This window comes from Saccopteryx bilineata, chromosome 5, assembly GCF_036850765.1.
Source record: "Saccopteryx bilineata isolate mSacBil1 chromosome 5, mSacBil1_pri_phased_curated, whole genome shotgun sequence".
In the NCBI taxonomy this organism is placed as follows: domain Eukaryota; kingdom Metazoa; phylum Chordata; class Mammalia; order Chiroptera; family Emballonuridae; genus Saccopteryx; species Saccopteryx bilineata.
Window position 1 is genome coordinate 38,318,673 of NC_089494.1, and position 27,743 is coordinate 38,346,415.

Consider the following 27,743-nt stretch of genomic DNA (forward strand, 5'->3'; position numbering starts at 1 on the left):
CTCTTCCAGCCCTGCTCCAGCCACCTATGACCTAACCTTGCCCAAAATGCTGGGGTTTGCCACTGAAGGCTGAAGGTGCCCAGGGCCGTTGGCCCCATCTACAACACTGTGGACGAGCCTAGGGTATTTCTTCCAAGAAGCAGGTAAACTGATCTCATTTGCACAAGGGCCACTTAACTATGTCTTGCCTGAATAGTCAGGTTTTTTATTCTTCCCTCAAAGATCTCTGTTGTGGGTGTTGATAGTCCTATTTTCTGCTGCTTTGTTTAATATATAGTATTTCCTTTATTCCTCCTACCTCAATACCCCACTCATATTTCAGGCTGGGACCTACTCCTAATTTAGAGCTCTCTTTCCCCCTTTTGCCAACTTCTATTATGAATCTACCTTTGCCACCCAGCTTAGTGTATCCCAAGATTCTCTTTAAAAAGCCACAGTCGCAGAGCTCCAGGGAAAAGCAACCTGGTCTCATCTCTCCAGGCAGAGGAGAACAGAAGCTCCATCTCCACACATGCTGCAGATGGCTTTTCCAGTCTACCTGAATCATTACCAGCTAGAAGCAGTGGTCATTGGGACTTGGACGTGAGCTGCAAAGTATAGAATTGTGACAACAATTCCAGTGCCATGCGGACTTTTCCTAGAGGTGGACTTGTCCTGGACTCCTGCTCCCTGTGGCAGCTAACAGACTGAACTGGGGTTGGGTTGCATTTTTCAGGGATTTGGCATGGTGCTGGGGCCAACTTGGACTTGGTGAACATGTTAAGGACACTATTCTTTTATGGATTCTTGCTGTATTGGCCAAGAGTTTGCTTAAAGGCTTTAATCACTGTAAAAAAAAAAATAGAAGACTGGATAAAGAAGATGGCAAATATACACCATGGTATACTATTCAGCCATAAGAAATGATGACATCGGATCACTTACAACAAAATGGTGGGATCTTGATAACATTATCGGAGTGAAATAGGTAAATCAGAAAAAAACAAGAACTGCAGGATTCCATACATTGGTGGGACATAGAAACAAGACTAAGAGACATTGACAAGAGAGTGGTGGTTACGGGGGGGGGAAGATGGGGAGAGGGAAGGGGAGGGGCACAAAGAAAACTAGATAGAGAGTGACGGAGGACAATCTGACTTTGGGTGATGGGTATGCAACAGAATTGAATGACAAGATAACCTGGACATATTTTCTTTGAATATATGTACCCTGATTTGTTGATGTCACCCTATTAAAATTAATAAAAATTAATAATAATAATAATAATAAAAGGCATCCAGATTGGAAAGAAAGAGATAATCTATTGGCAGATGGCATGATCTCACATGCAGAAAATCCTAAAAATCCACAAAAACACCGTTAAAATAAATTAATTCAACAAAGTAGCAGGACACACCTGGTCTGTGGTGGCATAGTGAATAAAGCACAGACCTGGAATGCATATGGGCTGAGGTTGCCAGTTCCAAATCCACTTGCCCAGTAAAGCACATATGACAAGCAATCAATGAACAACTAAAGTGAAGCAACTACGAGTTAATACTTCTCATTCCTTCCTCCTTCTCCCTCTGTAAAATCAATAAATAAAAACTTTAAAAAATAAACAAAGTAGCAGAATACACCCTTTACTTTTAAGGAGATAAATACCTGCACACTTTAATTTTTGCAAATTTCCAGGCATAGAGCTCTAGGTCTATATTTCTATACTTTCCACAAGACCTATCTTATTGCTAGCCCAATAAATATTTGCTGATTATACAATGCCTTTCCATTTATTTATTTATTTATTTATTTAAAGCCAAAAAGACAGAGACAGACAGACAGGCAGAAAGAGAGAGATGAGAAGCATCAACTCATAGCTGTGGCACCTTAGTTGTTCACTGATTGCTTCTCATCCATGCCTTGACTGGGGAATTCCAGCCAAGCCAGAGACCCTTTGCTCAAGCCAGTGACCTTGGGCTCAAACCAGGAAACATGGGGTCATGTCTATAATCCCACGCTCAAGCAGGTGACCCTGCACTCAAGCTAATAAGCCCGCGCTCAAGCCAGTCACCTTGGGATTTCGAACCTGGGTCCTCAGCATCCCAGGTCAACACTCTATCCACTGCACCAGCACCTGGTCAGGGTTTTTTAAGTTTTTTTATTATGGGTTTTTGAGAGAGAGAGAGAGAGGTGAGAGAGAGAGAGAAAGAGAGAGAGAGGTGAGAGAGAGAAAGAGGGGGGAGAAGGAGGAAGCATCAACTCGTAGTAGTGGCTTCCTCTGTGTGCCTTGACCAGGCAAGCCCAGGTCAGGTATTCGAACTCTCGACCTCAACGTTCCAGGTTGACGCTTTATCCACTGTGCTACCACAAGTCTAACAATACATTTTTTTAAAACACATTGCTTGTGTTAAATATCTAATTCACTGAATCCATTTGAAAGATTTTTTATTGCTTATAAATGGTTTATACTGCTCAAAGAACTGCATTTCTATTTTATTCCCTAAGATCTTCAAATAACAATAACCCCAAATAGCTACCTACTTCTAACACCCAGCCATCAATATGAAGCAAAACAGCCTATCATTATTGTACACTATCTCTTTAAAAATGTTAGTTAAGGCCCTGACCAGTTAGCTCAGCAGTGAGCGTCAACTTGGTGTGTGGAAGTCCCATGTTAGATTTGGGTCAGGGCACACAGGAGAGGCAACTACCTGCTTTTCCTCTCCCTCCTCCCCTTTTCTCTATCTCTTTCTCTCTTCTACTGCAGCTATAGCTCAACTGATTCAAGCACGTCGGTCTCGAGCACTGGCTCCGTGGAGCCTCCATCTCAGGTGCCAAAAATAGCTCAGTTACCAGTGGCCCCAGATGGGCAGAGCACAGACCCCAGACCAGGACTGCTGGGTGGATCCTGGTCCACACGCACACAGGAGTCTGTCTCGTTATCTCCCTTCCTCTCACTTAAGAAGCAAACAAACAAAAATGTTAGTTAACCAATACCTAGCCCAATATACCAGTACATCCAATTTCATTCTTTTATTAATTTCTAAATGCAATTTAATAATTAGCTATAGAAACTATTTTTCCCTAGATTCCAGATTTTATTTACTTTGGAAGAACAACCTATTTTTTTTTTTAACCCAACATAGTAGACAATGTGATTCTTAATAAGAATACTTAAGAATATCCAACGGAGCTTTTCAAAAGCAAACATGCTACAGAAGCCCACCTTTGATAATCACTGACTTGGTGAGCTACTTGACAGTGGCAACCTGAGGGGAGGCACCTTAGCCCTCAATTGTCTTGGAGGGGACCAAGGTAAAGAACTGATGGGAACTGAAATTAAAATGTAAAGCTTAGGTATATGCTCTCAGGTGTTCAGTCACCAAATCAGTATGCTATTTCTATTTAACTGTTATTCTAAATTGGTATTCAATTAATTTTAAATTCACGGTAAATCAAATTTGGTATACTAATATAGTACAGATTAACAACACAGTTTTAAGATATTAAAATATAATTAAGCTTGATTATAGTTTAATATGCCATCTTAAAACAAAATGACCCTGGCCGGTTGGCTCAGCGGTTGAGCGTCGGCCTGGCATGCAGGAGTCCCGGGTTCGATTCCCGGCCAGGGCACACAGGAGAAGTGCCCATCTGCTTCTCCACCCCTCCCCCTCTCCTTCCTCTCTGTCTCTCTCTTCCCCTCCCGCAGCCAAGGCTCCATTGGAGCAAAGATGGCCCGGCCGCTGAGGATGGCTCTGTGGCCTCTGCCTCAGATGCTAGAATGGCTCTGGTCACAACAGAGCAATGCCCCAGAGGGGCAGAGCATCACCCCCTGGTGGGTGAGCCGGGTGGATCCCAGTTGGGTGCATGCGGGAGTCTGTCTGACTGCTTCTCCGTTTCCAGCTTCAGAAAAATACAAAAAAAAAAATACAAAAAAGAAAAAGAAAAATGAAGGTTTATACAAGTTTTAAATGGGCATTCCATTAATTCCATGGATTCTGGTTTGTGCTAAAAGATATAAGAATACTTAACTATGCCAAGGGACGGCAAATGCTTAGGTTATTGAAGTTGCAAAATAAACTATTGATATTACCTGCTGAACAGCCAGTGTACTGTCCATTTCATCAAAGGATTCATCAGGCCAATTATAGAAATCCTATAAAAAAAATTTATGGTTAAAGCAATGCCATTATGATTAACTTCAATTCCTAATAAAAATCCAAAGTTACACTAGAAAAACCTTCATATTTTAAACACTGTGATTATCAGTAAATAAGTTAAAGAAAGTTTATTCAGTGTTTTTAAATGAACACCAAGATTTTATTTAACTGAACTACATTTTTAAACCACAGATCCCTCCCTCAATATGACTCCCACAGGCCTTTCATGTATCACTTGAGTAGATAGTCTATTACTTTTTTGTTTATGGGGGTTAAATATCTTCTCAAAAAGTCACATTTAGAAATCTCTGGGTGCCATAAATCCGAATCCATTTTTACCTAAAGAATAATAGCTAGTGTTGGTAGTAGTACAACTCATAGTAATTACGGCTCCACAAAGTGTGATTTTAGACAGACTTTATAAATTATTATTCCAATTTCAAGTAGTATTTTAAATTTCTAAATCAAAATATGAGCTCCATCAAAAACAAAATAGCCACCAAATACTATACAACAGCCTTTTTGTAAGGGGGCTATTTTCATGAGTCATCTTCCATTGGTTCTTTTTTTTTTTTTTTTAATTTTTTATTTATTCATTTTAGAGAGGAGAGGGAAAGACAGAGAGAGAGAGAGGAGAGAGACAGAGAGAGAGAGAAGGGGGGAGGAGCTGGAAGCATCAACTCCCATATGTGCCTTGACCAGGCAAGCCCAGGGTTTCGAACCGGCAACCTCAGCATTTCCAGGTCGACGCTTTATCCACTGCGCCACCACAGGTCAGGCTCTTGCATTGGTTCTGAATTCCTCTATAGATAATCCAGTTCACAGATATGCCCCTAAGATTAAGTGATTAAGAACCTTTCCGGCCCTGGCCAGTTGGCTTGGTGGTAGAGCGTTGGCCTGGCGTGCGGAAGTTCCGGGTTCGATTCCCGGCCAGGGCACACAGGAGAGGCACCCATCTGCTTCTCCACCCCTCCCCCTCTCCTTCTTCTCTGTCTCTCTCTTCCCCTCCCGCAGCCAAGGCTCCATTGGAGCAAAAGTTGGCCCGGGCACTGGGGATGGCCCCTTGGCCTCTGCCCCAGGTGCTAGACTGGCTCTGGTCGCAACAGAGCGATGCCCCGGATGGGCAGAGCATCGCCCCCTGGTGGGCGTGCTGGGTGGATGCCAGTCGGGCGCATGCGGGAGTCTGACTGCCTCCCCGTTTCCAGCTTCAGAAAAATACAAAAAAAACAACAACAAAAAAGAAACTTTCCATTTGATTTTTCAGCCAAGTTTACCTATGTATCTTTTGTAGGTAGTACAATGCCTGGCACATAGTAGGTACTCAATAAATGTCTCTGAGGTAAAAGGGGAGGGGCAGTAGCTGTAAACCCATGATCTATAATCAATCAACATAAATAAGAATCCAAACACCTTAAGCAAAAACTGGAGCTAACTGAAGAATACAGTATATGAGTATATGATACCACAAAAATAAAAGTTTAAGAAAGTCCAGCCTGCCCTGATCACATAGCTCGGTTGGCTAGAGCATCATGCTAAATAAAGCACAAAGGTTGTCAGTTCGATCCCGGTCAGGGCACATACAGGAACAGATCAATGTTCCTGTCGTCTCTGTCTGTCTCTCTCCTTCCTTTCCTCTCTCTCTAAAATCTATAAAATAAACATTAAAAAAGTTAAAAAAAAAAAGAAAGGAAGTCCAGCCTGACCTGTGGTGGTGCAGTGGATAAAGCGTCGACCTGGAAATGCTGAGGTTGCGGTTGAAACCCTGGGCTTGCCTGGTCAAGGCACATATGGGAGTTGATGCTTCCTGCTCCTCCCCCTTCTCTCTCTTCTCTCTCTCTCTCCCTCTCTCTCTCCTTTCTAAAATGAATAAATTAAAAAAAAAAAAAAAGAAAGTCCAAAGAGCCTGACCAGGCGGTAGCGCAGTGGATAGAGCGTCGGACTGGGATGCAGAAGACCCAGGTTCGAGACCCCCAGGTCGCCAGCTTGAGCGCGGGCTCATCTTGTTTGAGCAAGAGCCCACCAGCTTGAACCCAAGGTTGCTGGCTCCAGCAAGGGGTTACTCGGTCTGCTGAAGGCCCGCAGTCAAGGCACATATGAGAAAGCAATCAATGAACAACTAAGGTGTTGCAACACGCAATGAAAAACTAATGATTGATGCTTCTCATCTCTCTCCATTCCTGTCTGTCTGTCCCTGTCTATCCCTCTCTCTGACTCACTCTCGGTCTTTGTAAAAAATAAATAAATAAAATAAAAAATAAAAAAAAAGAAAGTCCAAAGCACATTTATGGATATAATACATATATAGTAAAAGTAAAAAGAAAGAAATGATCACTGTTATTGGTTGAGAGGAGTGGGTAAAAGACAGAATAATGTAATACAAAGGAATTCAATTATGTTATTAGTATTTTAACTCTGAGGGTAGGTGATAGATATACCTTTTTTTTTTTTTAATTTTTTTTTTTAATTTATTCATTTTTAGAGAGGAGAGGGGGGCAGAGAGAGACAGAGAGGGAGAGAGGGAGAGAGAGACAGAGAGAGAGAAGGGGGGAGGAGCTGGAAGCATCAACTCCCATATGTGCCTTGACTAGGCAAGCCCAGGGTTTCGAACCGGTGACCTCAGCATTTCCAGGTCAACGCTTTATCCACTGCACCACCACAGGTCAGGCGGATATACCTTTTAAGGTGTCTTAAACTGTTCCTTTTTTTTTTAATTTTATTTATTGATTTTAGAGAGAGAAAGAAACATGAGTATATTGCTCCACCCACCCATGCATTCATTGGTTGATTCCTGCATATACTCTGACCTGGATTGAACCACAACCTTGCCCTGTGGGGAGGACACTGGAGCTACCAAGCCAGAGCTAACTGTTTTTGTTTTTGTTTTTTTGACAGAGACACAGAGAGGGACAGATAGGGACAGACTGGAAGACAGAGAGATGAGAAGCATCAATTCTTTATTGTAGCATCTTAGTTGTTCATTGATTGCTTTTTCATATATGCCTTGACCGAGGGCTACAGAAGAGCAAGTGAACCCTTGCTCAAGCCAGTGACCTTTGGGCTCAAGCCAGCAACCATGGGGTCATGTCTATGATCCCATGCTCAAGGCAGCGACCCCGCACTCAAGCTGGTGAGCCCGCACTCAAGCCAGCAACCTCGGGGCTTTGAACCTGGGTCCTCCACATCCCAGTCTGATGCTCTATCCACTCCGCCACCACCTGGTCAGGCCCAACTGTTCATTTTTTAAAAATAGTTTCCCTATAAAATGAACTAACTTTTATTACTTTAAGTATTTATTTTTCTTTTTTTCCCAAGATTTTATTTATTAATTTTACAGAGAGAGGAGGGAGTCGGTTGGACTGAGAAGTATCAACTCATAGTTGCTTCACTTTAGTTGTTTACTGATTGGTTGCCATATCTACCTTGACCAGGCAAGCCCAGGGTTTCAAACCAGCAACCTTAGCATTTCAGATCGAGGCTTTATCCACTGTGCCACCACAGGCCAGGCTATTTTTCTTAATGTGAGGAAGGAGAGAGAGTGAGACAGACTCCCATATGCACCCAAACCAGGATCCATCCAGCAACCTCAATGCTTGAATCAAGCTTGGACTAACAGAGCTATCCTCAGTGCCCGGGGCCAACACTTAAACCAATTGAGTCACTGGCTGCCAGAAGGGAAGAGGGAAAGAGGGAGAGGGAGGGGGAAAGAAGCAATTGGTCACTTTTTTTATATGTGCTGACAGGGAATCGAACCAGGGACATCCATATGCCCAGTCAATGCTCTATCCATTGAGCCAACCAGCCAGGGCCAGTTGCTTTCTTATATGTGCCTTGACCAAGGCGCTCCAGCCGAGCCAGTGACCCCTTGCTCAAGCCAAGCAACCTTGGGCTTCAAGCCAGGGACCTTTGGGCTCAAGCCAGTGGCCATGGAGTCATGTTATGACTCCGCACTCAAGCTGGCGACCCCGCTCTCAAGCTGGTAAGCCCGGGCTCAAGCCAGGTGAGCCAATGCTTAAGCAGGCAACCTCAGAGTTTCAAACCCTGGGTCCTCAGCATCCCAGGTGAATGCTCTATCCACTGCGCCACCACCTGGTCAGGCTAAATATTATTAACTTTTAAAAAATATTATTATGTCCTGGCCGGTTGGCTCAGTGGTAGAGCGTCGGCCTGGCATGCAAAAGTCCGGGGTTCGATTCCCGGCCAGGGCACACAGGAGAAGCGCCCATCTGCTTCTCCACCCCTCCCCTTCTCCTTCCTCTCTGTCTCTCTCTTCCCCTCCCGCAGCCAAGGCTCCATTGGAGCAAAGATGGCCCGGGCGCTGGGGATGGCTCCTTGGCCTCTGCCCCAGGCGCTAGAGTGGCTCTGGTTGCAACAGAGTGACGCCCCAAGGGGCAGAGCGTCGCCCCCTGGTGGGCAGAGCGTCGCCCCTGGTGGGCGTGCTGGGTGGATCCCAGTCGGGTGCGTGCGGGAGTCTGTCTGACCGTCTCTCCCCGTTTCCAGCTTCAGAAAGATGCAAAAAAAAATAAATAAATAAATAAATAAATAAATAAAATAAAAATATTATTAGAGTAATTTTAAATTTCTTCTTATATGACTTATACTTAATGTTTCTATCAATATACTTTGCTTAACTTGCCATTAAAATTTTTAGTTTGTAGCATATTTATTAAAATATTAGAAAACACATAGTAATATACAGAAAAGATGTAAAAAATGTTAACTAGGAATTAAATATTCTGCCTCATCATAACTGTGATATACTTTAACATTAAAAGGAGGAACCGCCCTGGCCGGTTGGCTCAGCGGTAGAGCGTCGGCCTAGCGTGCGGAGGACTCGGGTTCGATTCCCGGCCAGGGCACACAGGAGAAGCGCCCATCTGCTTCTCCACCCCTCCGCCGCGCTTTCCTCTCTGTCTCTCTCTTCCCCTCCCGCAGCCAAGGCTCCATTGGAGCAGAGATGGCCCGGGCGCTGGGCATGGCTCTGTGGCCTCTGCCTCAGGCGCTAGAGTGGCTCTGGTCGCAATATGGCGACGCCCAGGATGGGCAGAGCATCGCCCCCTGGGGGGCAGAGCACCGCCCCTGGTGGGCGGGCCAGGTGGATCCCGGTCGGGCGCATGCGGGAGTCTGTCTGACTGTCTCTCCCTGTTTCCAGCTTCAGAAAAATGGAAAAAAAAAAAAAAAAAAAAAAAAGGAGGAACCATGGCCTGACCTGTGGTGGCACAGTTGATAAAGCGTCAACCTGGAAACACTGAGGTTGCTGGTTCAAAACCCTGGCCTTGCCTGGTCAAAGCGCATGTGGGAGTTGATGCTTCCTGCTCCTCTCCCTTCCCTCTTTTCCTCTCTCCCTCTCTCTCTACTCTCTAAAATGAATAAATTTTAAAAAATATATTAAAACAAAAAGGAGGAACCAAATAACTGGCTTAATAAATGTTCCCATCTAATTCAGTCAAAAAATATTTATTGAAAACCAACTATGTGCCAATAACCCAATATAACCAATTTTAAAAAAATTAGAAAGATACTCTACCTACTCTATTATAGTTCTAAATAAGATACTTTAATGTAGACCCATTTCACCTAAGGAAATGAGTGTGACAGACAAGGAATAGGACAGAATGCTCCTTAAGCAGTCTTTTTTTTTTTAACCCTAATTTTTTCTATCACATTTTATTTAACAACCCTGACCTACGGCAATGTGGGGAAAAACTAAGGGGCTTTCTTATATGTGTCTTACTCATAACATAGCAGACAGAAGTGTTACAATATTAAGTTAAAATAAATTATTTTCTTTCCTTTCAAACTTCAGAACTTTTGAGTAAGTAAAAATGGCTAACTGCCTGGCCCCTGGTGGCACAGTGGATAGAGCATTGACCTGGAAGGCTGAGGTCACTGGTTCTGAACCTTGGGCTCCCTGGGTCAGGGCACATGCAACAAGCAAGCAATGTGCACCTAGAGTGGTGCAACTATATGTGGATACTCCTCGTTCCTCCCTCCTCTCTCTCCTCTCTCTGTAAAATCAATAAATAGAACCTTTAGAAAAAAGAATTTTAGGCCCTGGCTGGTTGGCTCAGTGGTAGAACATCAACCTGGCAATTGGATGTCCCAGGTTTGATTCCTGGTCAGAGCACACAGGAGAAGCAACCATCTGCTTCCCCACCCCTCCCTCTCTTCTCTTTTTTCTTTTCTTTTCTTCTCTCTCTCTCTCTTACTGTCACAGCCATGGCTCCATTGGTTCAAGTGCATCAGCCCCAGGCGCTGAGGATGGCTCCAAGGAGCCTCTGCCTCAGGCACTGCAAATAGCTCTGTTGAAAGCATGGCCCTAGATGGGCAGAGCACTGGCCCCAGATGAGGGTTGGCAGTGGATCCCAGTGGGGGCACAAGCAGGAGTCTGTCTCTCTACCTCCCCTCCTCTCACTTGGAAAAGAAGAAAAAAGAAGAACTTTTAAAATGGATAACGATTCTCAAAATGAGAGTAGAAAAGTCTACTTCTCAACATAAAAATATTTATATAAAAGTTGATCATATAATAAAATAAAAATAAAAAACAATGTCTCCACAGAATAAGAAGTAAAGGTATCCAAGAGAGCATTTATACTAAAGAAAGTTTGGAAAAGATAAAAAGAAAACCTAAAAAAGAAATTCCCAGTAGTACGACCATGAAACTGCCAGAGCAACTTACAGCATAATGTGACTCTAATAAGGCTTTTCAAACTCAATTTTCTAAAATTCAGTACTAGAAGCAAGCTGTTAAAGAAAAAAGGTCACCGCTGAACTAAGAATGCAAATCTATATAACCTTGAACAAATGCAGTGGATTTTCTGGGCTATGGTTTTCTTATCTGTAACATGGATCAGGGAAGGTGTCTGGATCTAAAAGATCCCTTTGATAGGACTCCCTTTTCAAAATTCTGTGCAAGATATAAAAAGCTATTCTCTGGCATATGGTCATAGCTCCATGATTGTTTTCTGGGTTTTTTTAAATTATTATTTGCTTACATCCTTTTTTTTTAAAACCACATTTTAAGACACCTCTTCTAATTTTAGATCATGTACTCATTCAATAGCAAGCCATTTTGGCTGGCAGACTGACCCGATCAAGTCGAAATGCCTATTGATTTTTTTAAAGAACGTGAGGCATCCCTCTTTTGCAAATTCTAAGAACGAATACCTAAAAGCACCAACCCACCCGATTATTATCCTGAACGCTAATGAAATTATAATCAGGTCATTCCCTAACTGCGCTTCACACCTACTAAGAAGGAAATTCACAAGGAATGATATCTAACAAGTCGCAACCTGACGATGAAAACTTGTTGGACCAGAGCACAGCTGCAGCGAGAAGTGGCCAAAGGCAAGCAGCAAGAGTAGTAAATAGTAAACGATCGCCACCCGGATCCGGCTAGACCAGCTGCATGGGAGAAGCCGGGCAGGTACGTCACAAGCTGGTTAGGAAATAGAAGCTAAGACGAGGTGGGCTGTGTTTACACGCCCTCCCCGCCTGGCAGCCCGACCCGCGGGGTCTCCACCTGGCCGGCTGAGCTCCTCCGACGCAGGTCAACTGGGGTTCAGGGGAGAGAAGAGAAGCAGAGCCTGCTGACAGTGTCCCAGTCCCCGGCCTCGGCGATCACCGCCCGCGGCCCCCATTCGCCGCTCACGCCCGCCCGCCCTCCCGTTGGGGCTCCGCAGGCCTCACCGGTCGAGGCCGGCGCCGCCGCCTAAGCCTCGGCCAGACCGAGGGGCTGCGCTCCGGAAGAGCAGGCCGGGCACCAGTGCCCCCGCCTGCCGCCCCGGCCCAACCTCCTCGTAGGGGCGGCCAACTGCCAGGTGCGGCGCGGCTCGGCTCCGACAGTCCCCCGGCAGAAAAGGGGGAAAGATGGTACCTGCGCTTTGGTGCCCGGCCTGTTCCGCCTCAGCACTGCCGTACCCTCCGCCATGACCATAGTGCCAGAGTCTAGGCGGCTGGAGACGGTACCCGGATGTAGAGGACGGCTGCCTGTACGGGGGGCGGGGCGGGGCGGAGCGGCGCTCAGGGTTCGGGAGCTGGGGAGGGGCAGCGCCTGGCGGAACAGCCGTAGTCCGCGCAGGGCAGGGCGGGAAGACCGGGAGGAGTCCCGGAAAGAACCAATTGGCCGAAGGAGGAAAAAGAGCCGCCGGCGAGTTCCAGGCGGCGGTCTGAGGTGGGTGGCGGGGCCGATAGTGGCTAGGAGGGAGTTCGCAGGCGGGCGCACTGGGCCCCTGCGGGACTGTGCTGGCTCTGCGTGTATTTCCTTAGTTACGCTGGGAGGACCGGGCTTGCACAGTGGCCGCCGTTACAGTAAAACTCTTGCTCAAACGCAAACCTAGAGAAGCATAATTCTGTCCCGAAAACCACCTAGGATCAACAGGCTGGGAAAATTCCAAAGACCTGGCATGAAAACCCAATCTCAAATCAGACTGGGGCTTACTTAGCGTTCAAATATTTTCACCATCCACTGACTTCAAAGCCAAGGACCTTTTCAATGACAAGTTTGTTTGCGTAGATAAAAGACTCAATGCCAATTATCCGAGATAGAGTGGACATCTGGTATTGTGCGCTAGACAGACAAAATTAGCTCGTATATTTTTGAAAGTCAGAAAGCATGAGGAGAAAATGAATGCCTCTTGACAGATGGTGGGAGTTGTACATACAGGATTTCAAATTTCCTTTGTGGCGAGTTTTAAGTGTTTCCTTTAGTCATGAGATCATGGCAGTTTTGGCAAACCTTTTTCTGTTTGTTTGTTTGTTTGTTTGTTTCCTGCTTAAATCTTTGATCTGGGATGAGAGAGGACTTAGATACCAAATGGGAAGACAGTTCAGAGCAATAAAGAGTACATACAGTAGGGTGATTTCCAACAGAATAAAATATAAGATATCCCATCAAATATGCCTAAATGTGTATGAGAACGCTGAGAGGAGAACTATGTGAGGATTAGAGAGGAGAGATTGGTTAAATTGAGTGGGTGCAAAACTTGAGTTATTACCAGATACTTGAAATTTTGCTCAAAGGGGTTTGACAATAGGAAGTTGGTTTACCTTAAGTAAGATTCCTTCTTTCTGGAATATGTCTAGACTTGTAACTTTACAAAAGCAAAGCCTGAATTACCTGGCCTGGGGTGGCGCAGTGGATAAACCTTCAGCCTGGAATGCCAAGGTTGCCGGTTCGAAACCCTGGGCTTCCCTGGTCAAGGCACATACCGCAAGCAAGCAATGAACAACTAGTCAGAAACAACTATGAGTTGTTACTTCCCATTCCATGCTCCCCTTTCTCTCCTGTCTCTGTAAAATCAATAAAGTATTAAAAAAAAAAAAAGCAAAGACTGAGTTCTTCATTTCATCACTATCTTCTAGACGCCAAAAGTTTATTCATTCAACAAATATTTATCAAGCCCTACTATGTGTTCAGCACTTAAGTAGAAGAATGAAAAGGCCTAGTTTTTAACCATAAACTGTTTTGTGTCTAGCAATGGAGATCTGCAAATCACCAATTCTCTTACTATAAATACAATGAAAATCTAAGACAAGTGGCACCCAAATATTGCCTCCTAAGAGAGATGGGGATAGATGTGGCTAGCAGAGTCCTAAGTAGGTCTGTCAGTCTGTGGACAACCTCACCTCCCAGAATCATTTTAAAATTTCCCCTATTGTGGCCCTGGCCGGTTGGCTCAGCGGTAGAGCGTCGGCCTAGCGTGCGGAGGACCCGGGTTCGATTCCCGGCCAGGGCACATAGGAGAAGCGCCCATTTGCTTCTCCACCCCTCCGCCGCGCCTTCCTCTCTGTCTCTCTCTTCCCCTCCCGCAGCCAAGGCTCCATTGGAGCAAAGATGGCCCGGGCGCTGGGGATGGCTCTGTGGCCTCTGCCCCAGGCGCTAGAGTGGCTCTGGTCGCAACATGGCGACACCCAGGAGGGTCGCAACATGGCGACGCCCAGGATGGGCAGAGCATCGCCCCTGGTGGGCAGAGCGTCGCCCCCTGGTGGGCGTGCCGGGTGGATCCCTGTCGGGCGCATGCGGGAGTCTGTCTGACTGTCTCTCCCTGTTTCCAGCTTCAGAAAAATGCAAAAAAAAAAAAAAAATTTCCCCTATTGTGTGCCCCTGAGCTGTAAATATTATTTACCTATTGTTGAAGGGGCTCTCCTTAATATTTTCTTAAGTTCAGATTTCTTATACTATTACAGTGCATCTGAGAAGAACAAGAGAAAAAGGGAATAAGTAGGTTTTAAATTCAGGAACAAAGTAGACATTCATCTCTTTGAAGAGTCTACTAAAGTTGCATTGTGATGTCGATTCTGGCCTTGTTCAGAGGAAGAACCTTGTTCTTTAGGGTTGAAATGTTTCTAGCTCATAACCTTCACATTTTAATTCCTCTGTCAGTTGGCTGATTATGACCTTTAAACAAAAATAATTTTATAACCAGGGTTAATTTTGAGGGGGGAGAAAGAAAAGGGGGCATGATTAGTAATAACAGTCACATGTAATTGTGGGTTACTGAAATATTTTGGTTAAAGAAGAAGTAGTCTTTCAAAGGCAATATAGACAAATGGAAATACCGTAACTCTGGGCTGGGATTCAGAAAATCTCAATTCTCTTGCCTATTGACTGTAAGACTTTCAATAAGCTATCAAAGAAAAGTTTCTTTATTCATAATGAAATTATTCACTGTAGTTCTTACCCTCTATTTCATAGAGTATGAACACAAATATAAAATATTTTTATATTTTATATTACTGAAATTCTCAAAATTTTAGATGAAACCGTTTTATAAATCCAAAGTACCATAGGTAATTTCAAAAATCTAATGTGAAATTCTCCGTGGGGAATTTTTTTTTTTTTTGTAATTTTTTAAAACATATAAAACAAACCCTTGTGTCAAGGGCTGACTTTCAATAGATCGCAGCAAGGGAGCTACTCTGTCCGTGGGGAATTTTTTAATCCAAATAAAATAGTGAATGCCTATTACATGTAGTAAGGCACTAAGCAGGTGCTGAGAAACATGAGTAAGAAGTATGGACGCTTTTCCTCAAACAGCTTAAAAATGAATGGGAAAGGGGGAATGTAAACTACTATACTACAAAGCAAAAGGTGTTCAGTGTTGAAGCAGCCCCTGTTGGTTGCCTATTTGCAATCCTTCTCCTTATATGTGTTCTTTCCAAATAGACTTTGATCTTGCTCAGTACCCATCTTTCCCTACGTAGCTGAGGATAGGAAACCCATCTCTAGCTGAAGTATTGATATAAATTCCTACTGGTCTGAGAAGCTAATGTTTTGTTTAAGAATAAACATGTGACTCCAATTTAGCCTAAGGAGATATGGAAGGCACTTTGGGGAAAGGTTTTCTTGCTCTTGAGGAGATACCAAAAAAGGTGGTCCCCTTTCTCTGCCACTGAACATTGCCAAGTCTGGGACTCTGTCGACCATCTCGGCTTGAAGGAAGCCAGCATAAGAGAAAAGCGGACACACTGTGAATGATTCATTAAGTAGGTGAAATGTGCCTTAAAGTAGGGGTAACATTTATATGTGGGGATACAGGAGATGACATGGCAGACCAAGCAAAGCTGAAGCAACAGGGAAGCATGGTCTTGCTCAAACACAAACCTAGAGAAGCATAATTCTGTCCTGAAAACCACCTAGGATCAACAGGCTGGGAAAATTCCAAAGACCTGGCATGAAATCAAGGGGATGTATGTTCATAGTTGAACAAATTAGTGCCTATGTAGGGTTTCACACATTTTCAACATATTTGAAAATTATTTTGTTTATGAAATTTGTTATAGACAAAGTTATTTGGATTTAGAAAGAGTTCAAGCTTAGACAACTTTGACTACAGATGACTGTGATATTAAACTCCCATGGCACTTCATTTCTCTAAAATTCTACAATATTTGACCGAATCATTGATATGGTAGCCAGCCAGCAAGATGGCCCTCAATGATAATTATCTTCTGGTAGTATTTACACCCTGAGCTGACCTGTATAGCCAATAGAATACAGTGAAAATGATGTGTGACTTCCGATGTTACGTAGGTCATAAAAGACATTGTGGCCTGACCAGGCGGTGGCGCAGTGGATAGAGCGTCGGACTGGGATGCAGAGGACCCAGGTTCGAGACCCCGAGGTCGCCAGCTTGAGCGCAGGCTCATCTGGTTTGAGCAAAAGCCCACCAGCTTGAACCCAAGGTCGCTGGGTCCAACAAGGGGTTACTCGGTCTGCTGAAGGCCTGCGGTCAAGGCACATATGAGAAAGCAATCAATGAACAGCTAAGGTGTTGCAACGCGCAATGAAAAATTAATGATTGATGCTTCTCATCTCTCTCCGTCCCTGTCTGTCCCTCTCTCTGACTCACTGTCTCTAAAAAATACATAAATAAAATTAAAAAAAAAAAGACATTGTGGCTTCTGCCTTGCTCTCTTAGCTTATCTGTTCTGGATGAGAAAGCTGCCATGTGTAAGAACACTCAGGCAACCTTATGAGGGGTAAAGGTTTTGAGTAACTGAGGCTCCCGGGAAAAGCTAGCATCAACTTGCCAGCATATTAGTGAACCATCTTGGAAGTTTGACGACTGGCCCCAGTCAAGCCTTCAGATGATGGCAGCCTTATGACAACCTCCCAATCTAGGACTACCCAAATAAGCTGCTCCCAAATTTCCAACCTACGGATCATTTATTATGCAGCACTATATAACTAATACAATAGTTCCTGAACTTTCAAGAAGGAAAGGTGTGATCAGGAAAAAATTCATAATAAACTATTATCATTTCCTCTTTTCAGTAGGGCACCTAATGTTTCTCATAAAATGTTTCTATCTTTAGTTTATTGACTCTAGTGTCTACCAAAATTATGCTATTAATTTAGTTTGTTTATTTCTATCTCCTCCTATCTTATTCATTCCTGTATCCCCAGTGCCTAGAACAGGGATTGACTCGTTAAAAAACAAATGGCCTGGCCTGACCTGTGGTGGCGCAGTGGATAAAGCGTCGACCTGGAAATGCTGAGGTCGCCGGTTCGAAACTCTGGGCTTGCCTGGTCAAGGCACATATGGGAGTTGATGCTTCCAGCTCCTCCCCCTTCTCTCTCTCTGTCTCTCCCTCTCCTCTCTAAAATGAATAAGTTAAATTTTTTTAAAAATGGCCTGATCTGGTCGCAACATGGCGGCGCCCAGGATGGGCAGAGCATCGCCCCCTGGTGGGCAGAGCGTCGCCCCTGGTGGGCGTGCCGGGTGGATCCCGGTCGGGCGCATGCGGGAGTCTGTCTGACTGTCTCTCCCTGTTTCCAGCTTCAAAAAAAAAAAAAAAAGATTAAAAAAAAAAAAAAATGGCCTGACCTGTGGTGGCGCAATGGATAAAGTGTCGACCTGGAATGCTGAGGTCGCTGGTTCAAACCCCGGGTTTGCCTGGTCAAGGCACATATGGAAGTTGATGCTTTCTGCTCCTTCCCCCTTTTCTCTCTCCTCTCTAAAAATGAATAAATAAAAAAATTTTTAAAAATGAATGACTTTAAAGTACTATAATAATTACCCTCCTACAAAGGCTTGTCTATGGTTCCTTGTCTTTGGAGATGTAAGAATTGAAGGTAAAGAAATGTGGACTAGCCCTGGCCGGTTTGCTCAGTGGTAGAGCGTTGGCCTGGCGTGCAGAAGTCCCGGGTTCGATTCCCAGCCAGGGCACACAGGAGAAGCGCCCATCTGCTTCTCCACCCTTCCCCCTCTCCTTCCTCTCTGTCTCTCTCTTCCCCTCCCGCAGCCGAGGCTCCACTGGAGCAAAGATGGCCCGGGCACTGGGGATGGCTCCTCGGCCTCTGCCCCAGGCGCTAGAGTGGCTCTGGTCACAACAGAGCGACACCCAGGATGGGCAGAGCATCGCCCCCTGGTGGGCAGAGAGTCGCCCCCTGGTGGGCGTGCCGGGTGGATCCCGGTCGGGCGCATGCGGGAGTCTGTCTGACTGTCTCTCCCTGTTTCCGGCTTCAGAAAAATACAGAAAAAAAAAAAAAAAAAGAAATGCGGACTCAGGCCCTGGCCAGTTGGCTCAGCGGTAGAGCATTGGCCAGACATGTGGAAGTCCTGGGTTTGATTCCCGGTCAGGGCACACCGGAGAAGCAACGGTCTACTTCTCCACCCCTCATCCTCCTCCTTATCTCTATCTTCTCCCGCAGTCATGGCTCAAATGGTTTGAGCGAGTTGGCCCCAGGCACTGAGGATGGATGGCTCAGTTGCTGAGCAAATGGAGGAGTGGCCCAAGATGGGCAGAGCATCGCCCTGTAGGGGACTTGCTGGGTGGATCCCGGTTGAGGCGCATGCAGGAGTCTGTCTCTCTGCCTCCCCACATCGCACTTAATTAAAAAAGAAAAAGAAAGAAATGTGGACTTGGAGAAATCTGGAGCCAGCTTGCTCCCCTCAGGCTCAAGATCAACCATCGCGCACACAAATAAAAAAAAAATTACTATGAGAAACTGGCCTTTGGAACTGATACTCAAGCCAAGTAAGTACCCATTGATAAATTTTCCAAGTCAAGTTTCCAGGCTAAATGACACTGAAAGAGAGTTTTGCAAAACTTCAGCTAAAGAACTAGGATTAATCTGTAAGGGGGGGCAGGGTAGACCCATTTCTTATCTCTTATAAAAGGAAAATCTCCAGATAAAGCCACGGTTAAAGTATTTTATATAATTTTAGTTTCTGAAAATTTTTTAAAGAACAGTAAAAATACCTAAAGAAACCATGGTTGAAACTTTAAGTACAAGTGTTCCTCAGTTTGTTGTGCTTTGCTTTATTGCGCTTCACAGACGTTGCTTTAAAAAAAAAAAAAAAGATTTATTGATTGATTTTACAAAGCGAGGTACAAGCAAGAAGTATCAAATCATAGTAGCTTCACTTTGTTCATTGCTTGCTTCTTGCTTGTTGTATGTGCCTTGACCAGGCATCCCCAGGATTTTGAACCAATGACCTCAGTCTTCCAGGCCAATGCTCTATCTACTGCGCCACCACAGGCCAGGCAATGTTGTCTTTTTTTTTTACAAATTGAAAGCAAGAACCTCTACCAGTAAAATGATTTATTTTTAAAAACAGCTGTTGCCTGACCAGGTAGTGGTGCAGTGGATAGAGCATCGGACTGGGATGCAGAGGACCCAGGTTCGAGACCCCAAGGTCGCCAGCTTGAGTGCAGGCTCATCTGGTTTGAGCAAAAGCTCACCAGGTAAGACCCAAGGTCTCTGGCTCCAGCAAGGGGTTACTCAGTTGCTGAAGGCCCACGGTCAAGGCACATCAATCAATGAACAACTAACGTGTCCCAATGAAAAACTGATGATTGATGCTTCTCGTCTCTCTTCGTTCCTGTCTGTCTGTCCCTATCTATCCCTCTCTCTGACTCTATCTCTGTTTCTGGAAAAACAAACAAACAAACAAACAAACAAAAAAACCCAAAACCCAGCTGTATGATAATACTTTGTTGTGGTGGTCTGGAACTGAACCCTCATTTTTTTGAGAATTTCCTAAATTGGAGAAGACTTTTCAGAGTTTAACATAATACCCAGAACCATAATGGAAAGCATTTATTAATTCAACTACACAAAAATGAGTTCTTGCAAGTTCAAAACATAAATGAAACTAAAGCCAAAATGACAAATGGAGGGATAATCTTATCACAAATAACCAATTTCCCTAATAAATAAAGATATCATACAAATCATAAAAGGTGAATCACCCAGTAGAAAAATGGGCAAAAGATACTGACAGTCAATAGGAACAGTTAACAGTAGAAGAAATAGAGATGGCTTTTAATCACATGAGAAGCTCACCCTGATTCATAATGACAAATTAAAAGTAAAATCCAATTGGCAAAATAAAAACAATAACTTCCTGTATTATTAAGGGTGGGAATAAATCAGCAGTCTCATATGTTACTGATAGGATGGTTAAATGGTAGTACTTTTATGAAGGGCAACTTGGAAATATATGTGTTTGTGTATCTATGATTAAAATCCATATATCCTTCAGGATAGCATTTACATGTCTAGGAATTTGCCTTACAGATATACTTGTTCACATGTGCAAAATCATTTAAGTAAAATTTTATTCATTGCAGAAGTGTTGTAATAGCATAAGATTAGAACTTAATATTCATCAATGGGGAATGCATAGATTATATATAGTTCATCCATATCATGGAATATTATACGGCTATAAAGAGAATGAAAAAGCTCTCTATGTACTTTAAAGATTAATTTCAGAGACAAATTGTTAATACAAAAAAGCAAGGTGCCAAATGGTGTATATGAAATGTTATTATTCTTTATTTTTTTAATTTTAATTTAATTTTATTTTTTTACAGAGACAGAGAGAGAGTCAGAGTGAGGGATAGACAGGGACAGACAGACAGGAATGGAGAGATGAGAAGCATCAATCATTAGTTTTAGTTGTGCATTGCAACACCTTAGTTGCTCATTGATTGCTTTCTCATATATGCCTTGACTATGGGCCTTCAGCAGACTGAGTAACCCCTTGCTTGAGCCAGTGACCTTGGGTCCAAGCTGGTGAATTTTTGCTCAAACCAGATGAGCCCACGCTCAAGCTGGCAACCTCAGGGTCTTGGACCTGGGTCTTCCGCATCCCAGTCTGAAGCTCTATCCACTGCGCCACTGCCTGGTCAGGCTATTCTTTATTTTTTTATTATTATGTGAGAAGCAGGGAGTCAGAGACAGACTTTCGCTTGCTCCCCAACCTGGATCCACCCGGCAAGCCCACTAAGGGCAATGCTCTGCTCATCTAAAGCTGCTGCTCCATTGCTCTGCAACTGAGCCATTCTAGCACCTGAGGAAGAGGCCATGAAGCCATTCTCAATGCCCAGGGCCAACTTGCTCAAACCTTTTGAGCTGTGGCTGTGGGAGAGGAAGAGAAAAAGAGAGAGAAGGGGGAGGGGTGGAGAAGCAGATGGTCACTTCTCCTGTGTGCCCTGATGGGAATCAAACCTGGGACTTCCACAAGTTGGGCAGACACTCTAAAACGGAGCCAACCAGCCAGAGCCAAAATTGTTATTTTATTTTTTAAAAAAGGAAAAATAAATATATATTTCATATACATAAGATACATTTGTATATATAAACATGTATACGTGTGTGTGTGTGTGTGTGTGTGTGTGTGTGTGTGTGTGTTTCCCCCCCTGAAGTTAGAAGCTGGAAGGCAGACTTCCACATGCACCCGACCGGGATCCACCCACATGCCCACTAGGGGGCGATGCTCTGCCCATCTGGGGCGTTTCTCCGTTGCAGCCAGAGACATTCTAGCACCTGAGGCAGAGGCCATGGAGCCATCCTCAGTGCCCGGGACCAACTTTGCTCCAATGGAGCCTTGGTTGTGGGAGGGGAAGAGAGAGACAGAGAGGAAGGAGAAGGGGAGGGATGGAGAAGCAGATGGGTGCTTCTCCTGTGTGCCCTGGCCGGGAATCGAACCTGGGACTTCCACACACCAGGCTGATGCTCTATTGCTGAGAGCCAACCGGCCAGGGCCCAATATATATACTTCTAAATCTTTTCAGTGTACATCCTTTGGAATATTTTGTGTGTGTGTGACAGACACAGAGACAGAGACAGATAGGGACAGACAGACAGGAAAGGAGAGAGATGAGAAGTATCAATTCCTCGCTGCGGCACCTTAGTTGTTCATTGATTGCTTTTTCATATGTGCCTTGACCAGGAGTCTACAGCAGAGCAAGTCCCCTCTTGCTCAAGCTAGCGACCTTGGGCTCAAGCTGGTGAACCTTGCTTAAACCAGATGAGCCCATCCTTAAGCTGGTGACCTCAGGGTTTCAAACCTGGGTCCTCCTTTTCCCAGCCCAACACTATATCCACTGCACCAACACCTGGTCAAGCCATCCTTTGGAATTTTAAATGACATGAACACATTATCTATTTTTAAATTCTAAAACTAAAATTTTCCCTGGCCAATTGGCTCAATGGTAGAGCATCGATCTGGTGTGTGAATGTCCCAGGTGCAATTCCTGGTCAGGGCACACAGGATAAGTGACCATCCACTTCTCCCATACCTCTACATCCCCCTCACTCTCCCCCTTCCCCTCTCTTTCCCTCCCACAACTAGTGACTTAATTGGTCCAAGTGTGGGCCCAGGTGCAGAGGATGACTCCATGGAGCCTCTACCTCAGGTGCTAAAAATAGCTCAGTTGTGAGTATTGGCCTCAGATGGGCAGAGCATCACCCCAGACTGGGGTTGCCAGGTGGATCCCAGTTGGGGAACATATGGGAATCTATCTCCCCTCCTCTCACTTAAAAATTAATTTAATTTAATTAAAAATAATAATAACAGGCTTGATTCAAAGTGTTAAGGGATAGCTAGTGCCCTTCTTTTACAGTTAATTCTTTTTTTTTTTTTTTTTTTTTTTTTTTGTATTTTTCTGAAGCTGGAAACAGGGAGGCAGTCAGACAGACTCCCGCATGCGCCCGACCGGGATCCACCCGGCATGCCAACCAGGGAGTGATGCTCTGCCCATCTGGGGCACTGCTCTGTTGCATCCAGAGCCATTCTAGCACCTGAGACAGAGGCCACAGAGCCATCCTCAGCGCCCAGGCCAACTTTGCTCCAATGGAGCCTTGGTTGCGGGAGGGGAAGAGAGAGACAGAGAGGAAGGAGAGGGGGAGGGGTGGAGAAGCAGATGGGCGCTTCTCCTGTATGCCCTGGCTGGGAATCGAACCCGGGACTCCTGCACACCAGGCCGATGCTCTACCACTGAGCCAACCAGCCAGGGCAACAGTTAATTCTTAAATTAAAATTTATTAAGGGGAGAGTGCGAATGCAGTCCCCCACTACCACAAATTATGCAGTCGAGTTTCCCACATTTGGGGAAATCACAGGGGTCAGCACATCCGGGGTGCAATGGATAAGCCTCGCCCTGGGAAAACCACCTTCGTGATCATGGTATCTCCCCTGCTAGGTAAGTATTAATTCTTAAATTAAAAGTGGTTAGGTAATTTGTCAAATGTAGCAAAACTAGCATATAAGCAACACAAGATCAAAGGCTTGTTTTGGCGTGACCAGGCTGTGGCACAGTGGATAGAGTGTCGGACTGGGATGTGGAGGACCCCGTTACAAAATCCCTGAGGTCCCTGGCTTGAGCTCAGCCTCACCAGCTTGAGTGTAAGGTCACTGGCTTGAGCATGGGGTCATAGACATGACCCTGTAGTCGCTGACTTGAGCCCAAAGGTCACTGGCTTGAAGCCCAAGGTCACTGGCTTGAGCAAGGGGTCATTCGCTCTGCTGTAGACCCCCAGTCAAGGCACATATGAGAAAGCAATCACAGAACAACTAAGGTGCCGTGATGCTTCTTATCTCTCTCTCTTCCTGTCTGTCTGTCCCTATCTGTCCCTCTCTCTTTCTTTGTCTCTGTAAAAAAAAAAAAAAAAAAAAAAAAGTTAACTGAATTTGACCACAAGAAGAAATAGCTCATAGCTGATATTAAAGATTAGTAATCAACTCTGGAGTAGGACTGTCTGGGTTCAAATCTTAATTCCCCCTAGTTGTTATAGCTAAATCATGCTATTTATGTAGTTCTGTGATGAAGTTTAATATTTGTTAAATTCAACAAACTGTATGCTAGATAGCTACTAATTGCCAGACATATACATACATACCCCCAATGATAGTGGTTAACACCAGGATTGAAATGTGTACCAAGTGCTTAGAATTAGCTGACAAAGTAGCAGAGGCCATAAAGAGTGAAGTTTATGTAGCGGTGAACTGCCTAAATCCAAATCCTGGCCTTGCCCCTTTCTACTAAGTGATCTTGGTTATTCCTTAACCCCTTTGTGCCTCACGTTCCTTATCAGCAAGATGAGAGTGACCGTTACCTAGATCGTAGGGTTGTTTAAAGATTAAACCAATTGATACATGCAAAGTACCTACAACAGTAGCCAGTACCTAGAAAATGTTCCTTAAATATTAACTAAATTTTCACCACATAGTGCCTACAGTGGCATAAGGCACTCAACCAGTGTTTCCTATTATATATCTTGCCTTAGACTTTTTGTTTCGCCAAGTAATTTATGTGGTAGGTAGTCTTTTGTTTTTTCTTTTGTTTTTTTTTTTTTTGTGACAGAGACAGAGTCAGAGAGAGGGATAGATAGGGACAGACAGGAAGGGAGAGAGATGAGAAGCATCAATTCTTTGTTGCAGCACCTTAGTTGTTCATTGATTGCTTTCTCATATGTGCCTTGATGGGGGGAGGGGGGTTACAGCAGACCGAGTGACCCCTTGCTTGAGCCAGTGACCTTGGGCTCAAGCTGGTGAGCTTTGCTCAAACCAGATGAGCCCACGCTTAAGCTGGCGACCTCGGGGTCTCAAACCTGGGTCCTCAGCATCCTAGTCCGACGCTCTATCCACTGCACCACCACCTGGTCAAGAGTGTTTTCTTTAATTTTTAAAAAAATCTATTGATTTTAGAAAGAGAAAGGAATATTGATTTGTGGTTTCACTTATTTATGCATTCATTGGTAAATGTGTGCCCTGACTGGGGATTGAACCTGCAACCTTGGCACATTGGGACAATCCTCTAACCAGCTGAGCTCTCTGGCCAGGGCTCTAGTGTTCAGTTTTAAAAACTGAAAATGTTCATTAAAAATTTCTAAATACAAGGCCCTGGCCCGTTGGCTCAGCGGTAGAGCATTGGCCCGACGTGTGAAAGTCCTTGGTTCGATTGCCGGCCAGGACACACAGGAGAAGCGCCCATCTGCTTCTCCACCCCTCCCCCTCTCCTTCCTCTCTCTCTCTCTTCCCCTCCTGCAGCCAAAGCTCCATTGGAGCAAAGTTGGCCCAGGCACTGAGGATGGCTCCATGGCCTCCACCTCAGGGGCTAGAATGGCTCCAGTTGCAGTGGAACAATGGCCCCGGATGGGCAGAGCATCGCCCCTTGGTGGGCATGCCCGGTGGATCCTGGTTGGGCGCATGTGGGAGTCTGTCTCTCTGCCTCCTGGCTTCACTCTTCAGAATACAAAAAAAGAAAGAAAGAAAGAAAAATCTAAATACAAAACTCAATGTATAAGATACATGACACTAGATTGTATAAATGAACTATAGTTCAATATAGCTTTATATTAAATTAGAATGTTGCTACTTGATTTTACTTTTTGAGTAGTACGAAAATTCTTGTACGTCTTCATGTCTCCTAACCATCCAGAGTACGATTGATTTATTTTAAAAATGTGTAAGACAGGCCCTGGCTGGTTGGCTCAGTGGTAGAGTGTCGGCCTGGCGTGCAGGAGTCCTGCGTTCGATTCCCGGCCAGGGCACACAGGAGAAGCGCCCATCTGCTTCTCCACCCCTCCCCCTCTCCTTCCTCTCTGTCTCTCTTCCCCTCCTGCAGCCAAGGCTCCATTGGAGCAAAGATGGCCCAGGTGCTGAGGATGGCTCTGTGGCCTCTGCCTCAGGTGCCAGAATGGCTCTGGTTGCAACAGAGCATCACCCCCTGGTGGACATGCGGGAGTCTGACTGCCTCCCTGTTTCCAACTTCAGAAAAATATATATAAAAAAAAAAAAAGAAAGAAAGAAAAAAATGTGTAAGGCAACATTTAAAAAAGGCAAATGTATGTATGTCCTTGTTTCCCTAAATTGGTTATCAAACATGATTTTGTTAATAAAACTGCAACTGGACCTAATTTTTTTTTTTTAAAGCCACACTCGCAGGGCCAGTGAGCATGAAAAAAACTCACTACTCAAAGGGTTAAAAATATTTTTGGAAGCCTGAGTGTGGTAGCACAGAATAAGCATTGACTTGGGATGTTGATGCAAAGGTCCCAGGTTCCAAGTCCTGAGGTCACTGGCTTGAGCCCAAGGTTGCTGCCTTAAGCAAGGGGACAGTCTTGGCTTAAGCAAGCCCACCCCTATCCCATCAAGGCACATATAAGCAATCAATGAACTAAAGTGCCACAACTATGAGTTGATGCTTCTCTTTACTTCCTCTCACTAAAAAAGTTTTTTGGGAAAAAAATGCTTTTGAGACATTTTTATTGTTCAGCTTCTCCCAGGAGGCAAATTTTGTATTTTTATTTTAATCAAAAAATATTTTATTGCCCTGGCTGGCTGGCTCAGTGGTAGAGCGTCAGCCTGGCGTGCAGAAGTCCCGGGTTCGATTCCCGGCCAGGGCACACAGGAGAAGCGCCCATCTGCTTCTCCACCCCTCCCCCTCTCCTTCCTCTCTGTCTCTTCCCCTCCCGCAGCCAAGGCTCCATTGGAGCAAAGATGGCCCGGGCGCTGGGGATGGCTCCTTGGCCTCTGCCCCAGGCGCTAGAGTGGCTCTGGTCGCGACAGAGCGACGCCCTGGAGGGGCAGAGCATTGCCCCCTGGTGGGCAGAGCATCGCCCCCTGGTGGGCGTGCCGGGTGGATCCCGGTCGGGCGCATGCGGGAGTCTGTCTGACTGTCTCTCCCCGTGTCTAGCTTCAGAAAAATACAAAAAAAAAAATTTATTCATTTTAGAGAGCAGAGAGGGAGAGAGAGAAGGGGCAAGAAGCAGGAAGCATCAACTCCTATGTGCCTTGACAAGGCAAACATGGGGGTTAAAATTGGCAACCTCAGAGTTCCAGGTTGACACTTTATCTACTGCACCACCACAGGTCAGGCCAGGAGAGGAATTTTAAACCAATCAGTAGGAATTTCCTGATCAACGCTAGTGAGGTACGAAATACTCCTTTTCTAGACCTGGGCTATAACATCTCATATATGATTATAAAGTGCTTCAAGCACCCAGAGGACAGTAGGGCCACAGATGGGATTTTGGGACCCAAAATTATTGTGTGCAATGGTGCCCTCCCCACCAACCTGCAGTCAGTGACCAGAACATTGTGAAAAATAATATAAATGCAAAAAAAAAAATAATAATAATATAAATGCAGCTACTTTTTGAAGTTGGAGCTGCCATCTCAGTGAAAATACCTTGCAACTCTTACTCCTCAAACCTCTGGAATGTGAAGTCAGCAAATTAACCTTTGTGCTAGGCCTAAAGCAGCCTTGTATTCCAAAATGTTTGCAAAGCTATCTAGAAAGCAGATACGACTATCCCACTGATTAACATTCTTTTACTTTTAAATATCATTTAAAAATTAACTTTTAGAAGGTTCAATTTGTTGTTTCACTTACTTAAGCATTCCCTTCTTTTACGTGCCTTGACCAGTCATCGAACCTGCAACCTTGGCATATCAGGACAATACTAACCAAGCTACCAGGCCAGGGCTTCCGATTAACTTTCTTTAAAAACAGCATCAGTTAGCTTTAATGCACCTATAGAAATTCCTTCCTTCTGTTCATGTATTCATTTGCCTGTTTCCATAAATACCTTCTTTCACCTCCTAATTGGAACACTACTAAGATTTCTGCGGGCATCTGTGTACAACTTTGTGGATGAAAATACGGGATGTAAAGAAACTACAGGGTAAACTAATCATAAATTCTTAACTGGGCAGGTCACAGTGGGGAGTCACACCCCCAGCATATAATAGGAAGTTTATCTTTGCCTCAAGGAAGTCTGTTTCTGTGCACCTAAGATTAACACAACTTTGAAATGCCTTTTTAGATCCCTCCTTCTAAAGCCAACCATCCTCAAGA

The 27,743-nt window shown here is 44.6% G+C and overlaps 1 protein-coding gene, 1 non-coding gene and 1 pseudogene across 3 annotated transcripts in view; 1 reads left to right on the plus strand and 2 right to left on the minus strand.

Moving 5' to 3' along the window:
- LOC136306274 (MOB-like protein phocein) overlaps positions 1-27,743 on the minus strand; it is a 63,244-nt gene that overhangs the window by 32,117 nt on the left and 3,384 nt on the right. Inside the window, exons 1-2 of one of the 2 annotated variants that reach the window (XM_066232752.1) lie at positions 12,019-12,162; positions 4,076-4,138 (exon numbers count right to left, since the gene is read on the minus strand). In XM_066232752.1, the coding sequence (XP_066088849.1) occupies positions 4,076-4,138; positions 12,019-12,078 (123 nt within the window). In that variant the 5' untranslated portion in view covers positions 12,079-12,162. Of the gene's footprint in view, positions 1-4,075; positions 4,139-12,018; positions 12,163-27,743 lie in introns of those variants that run through there. The other variant, XM_066232754.1, reaches the window with a different exon arrangement.
- Positions 17,666-17,811, plus strand: LOC136307253 (small nucleolar RNA SNORA38; annotated as a pseudogene).
- LOC136306970 (U1 spliceosomal RNA) lies at positions 22,929-23,092 on the minus strand. The gene has a single exon (XR_010725726.1). It is a non-coding gene; the product is annotated as a U1 spliceosomal RNA (small nuclear RNA).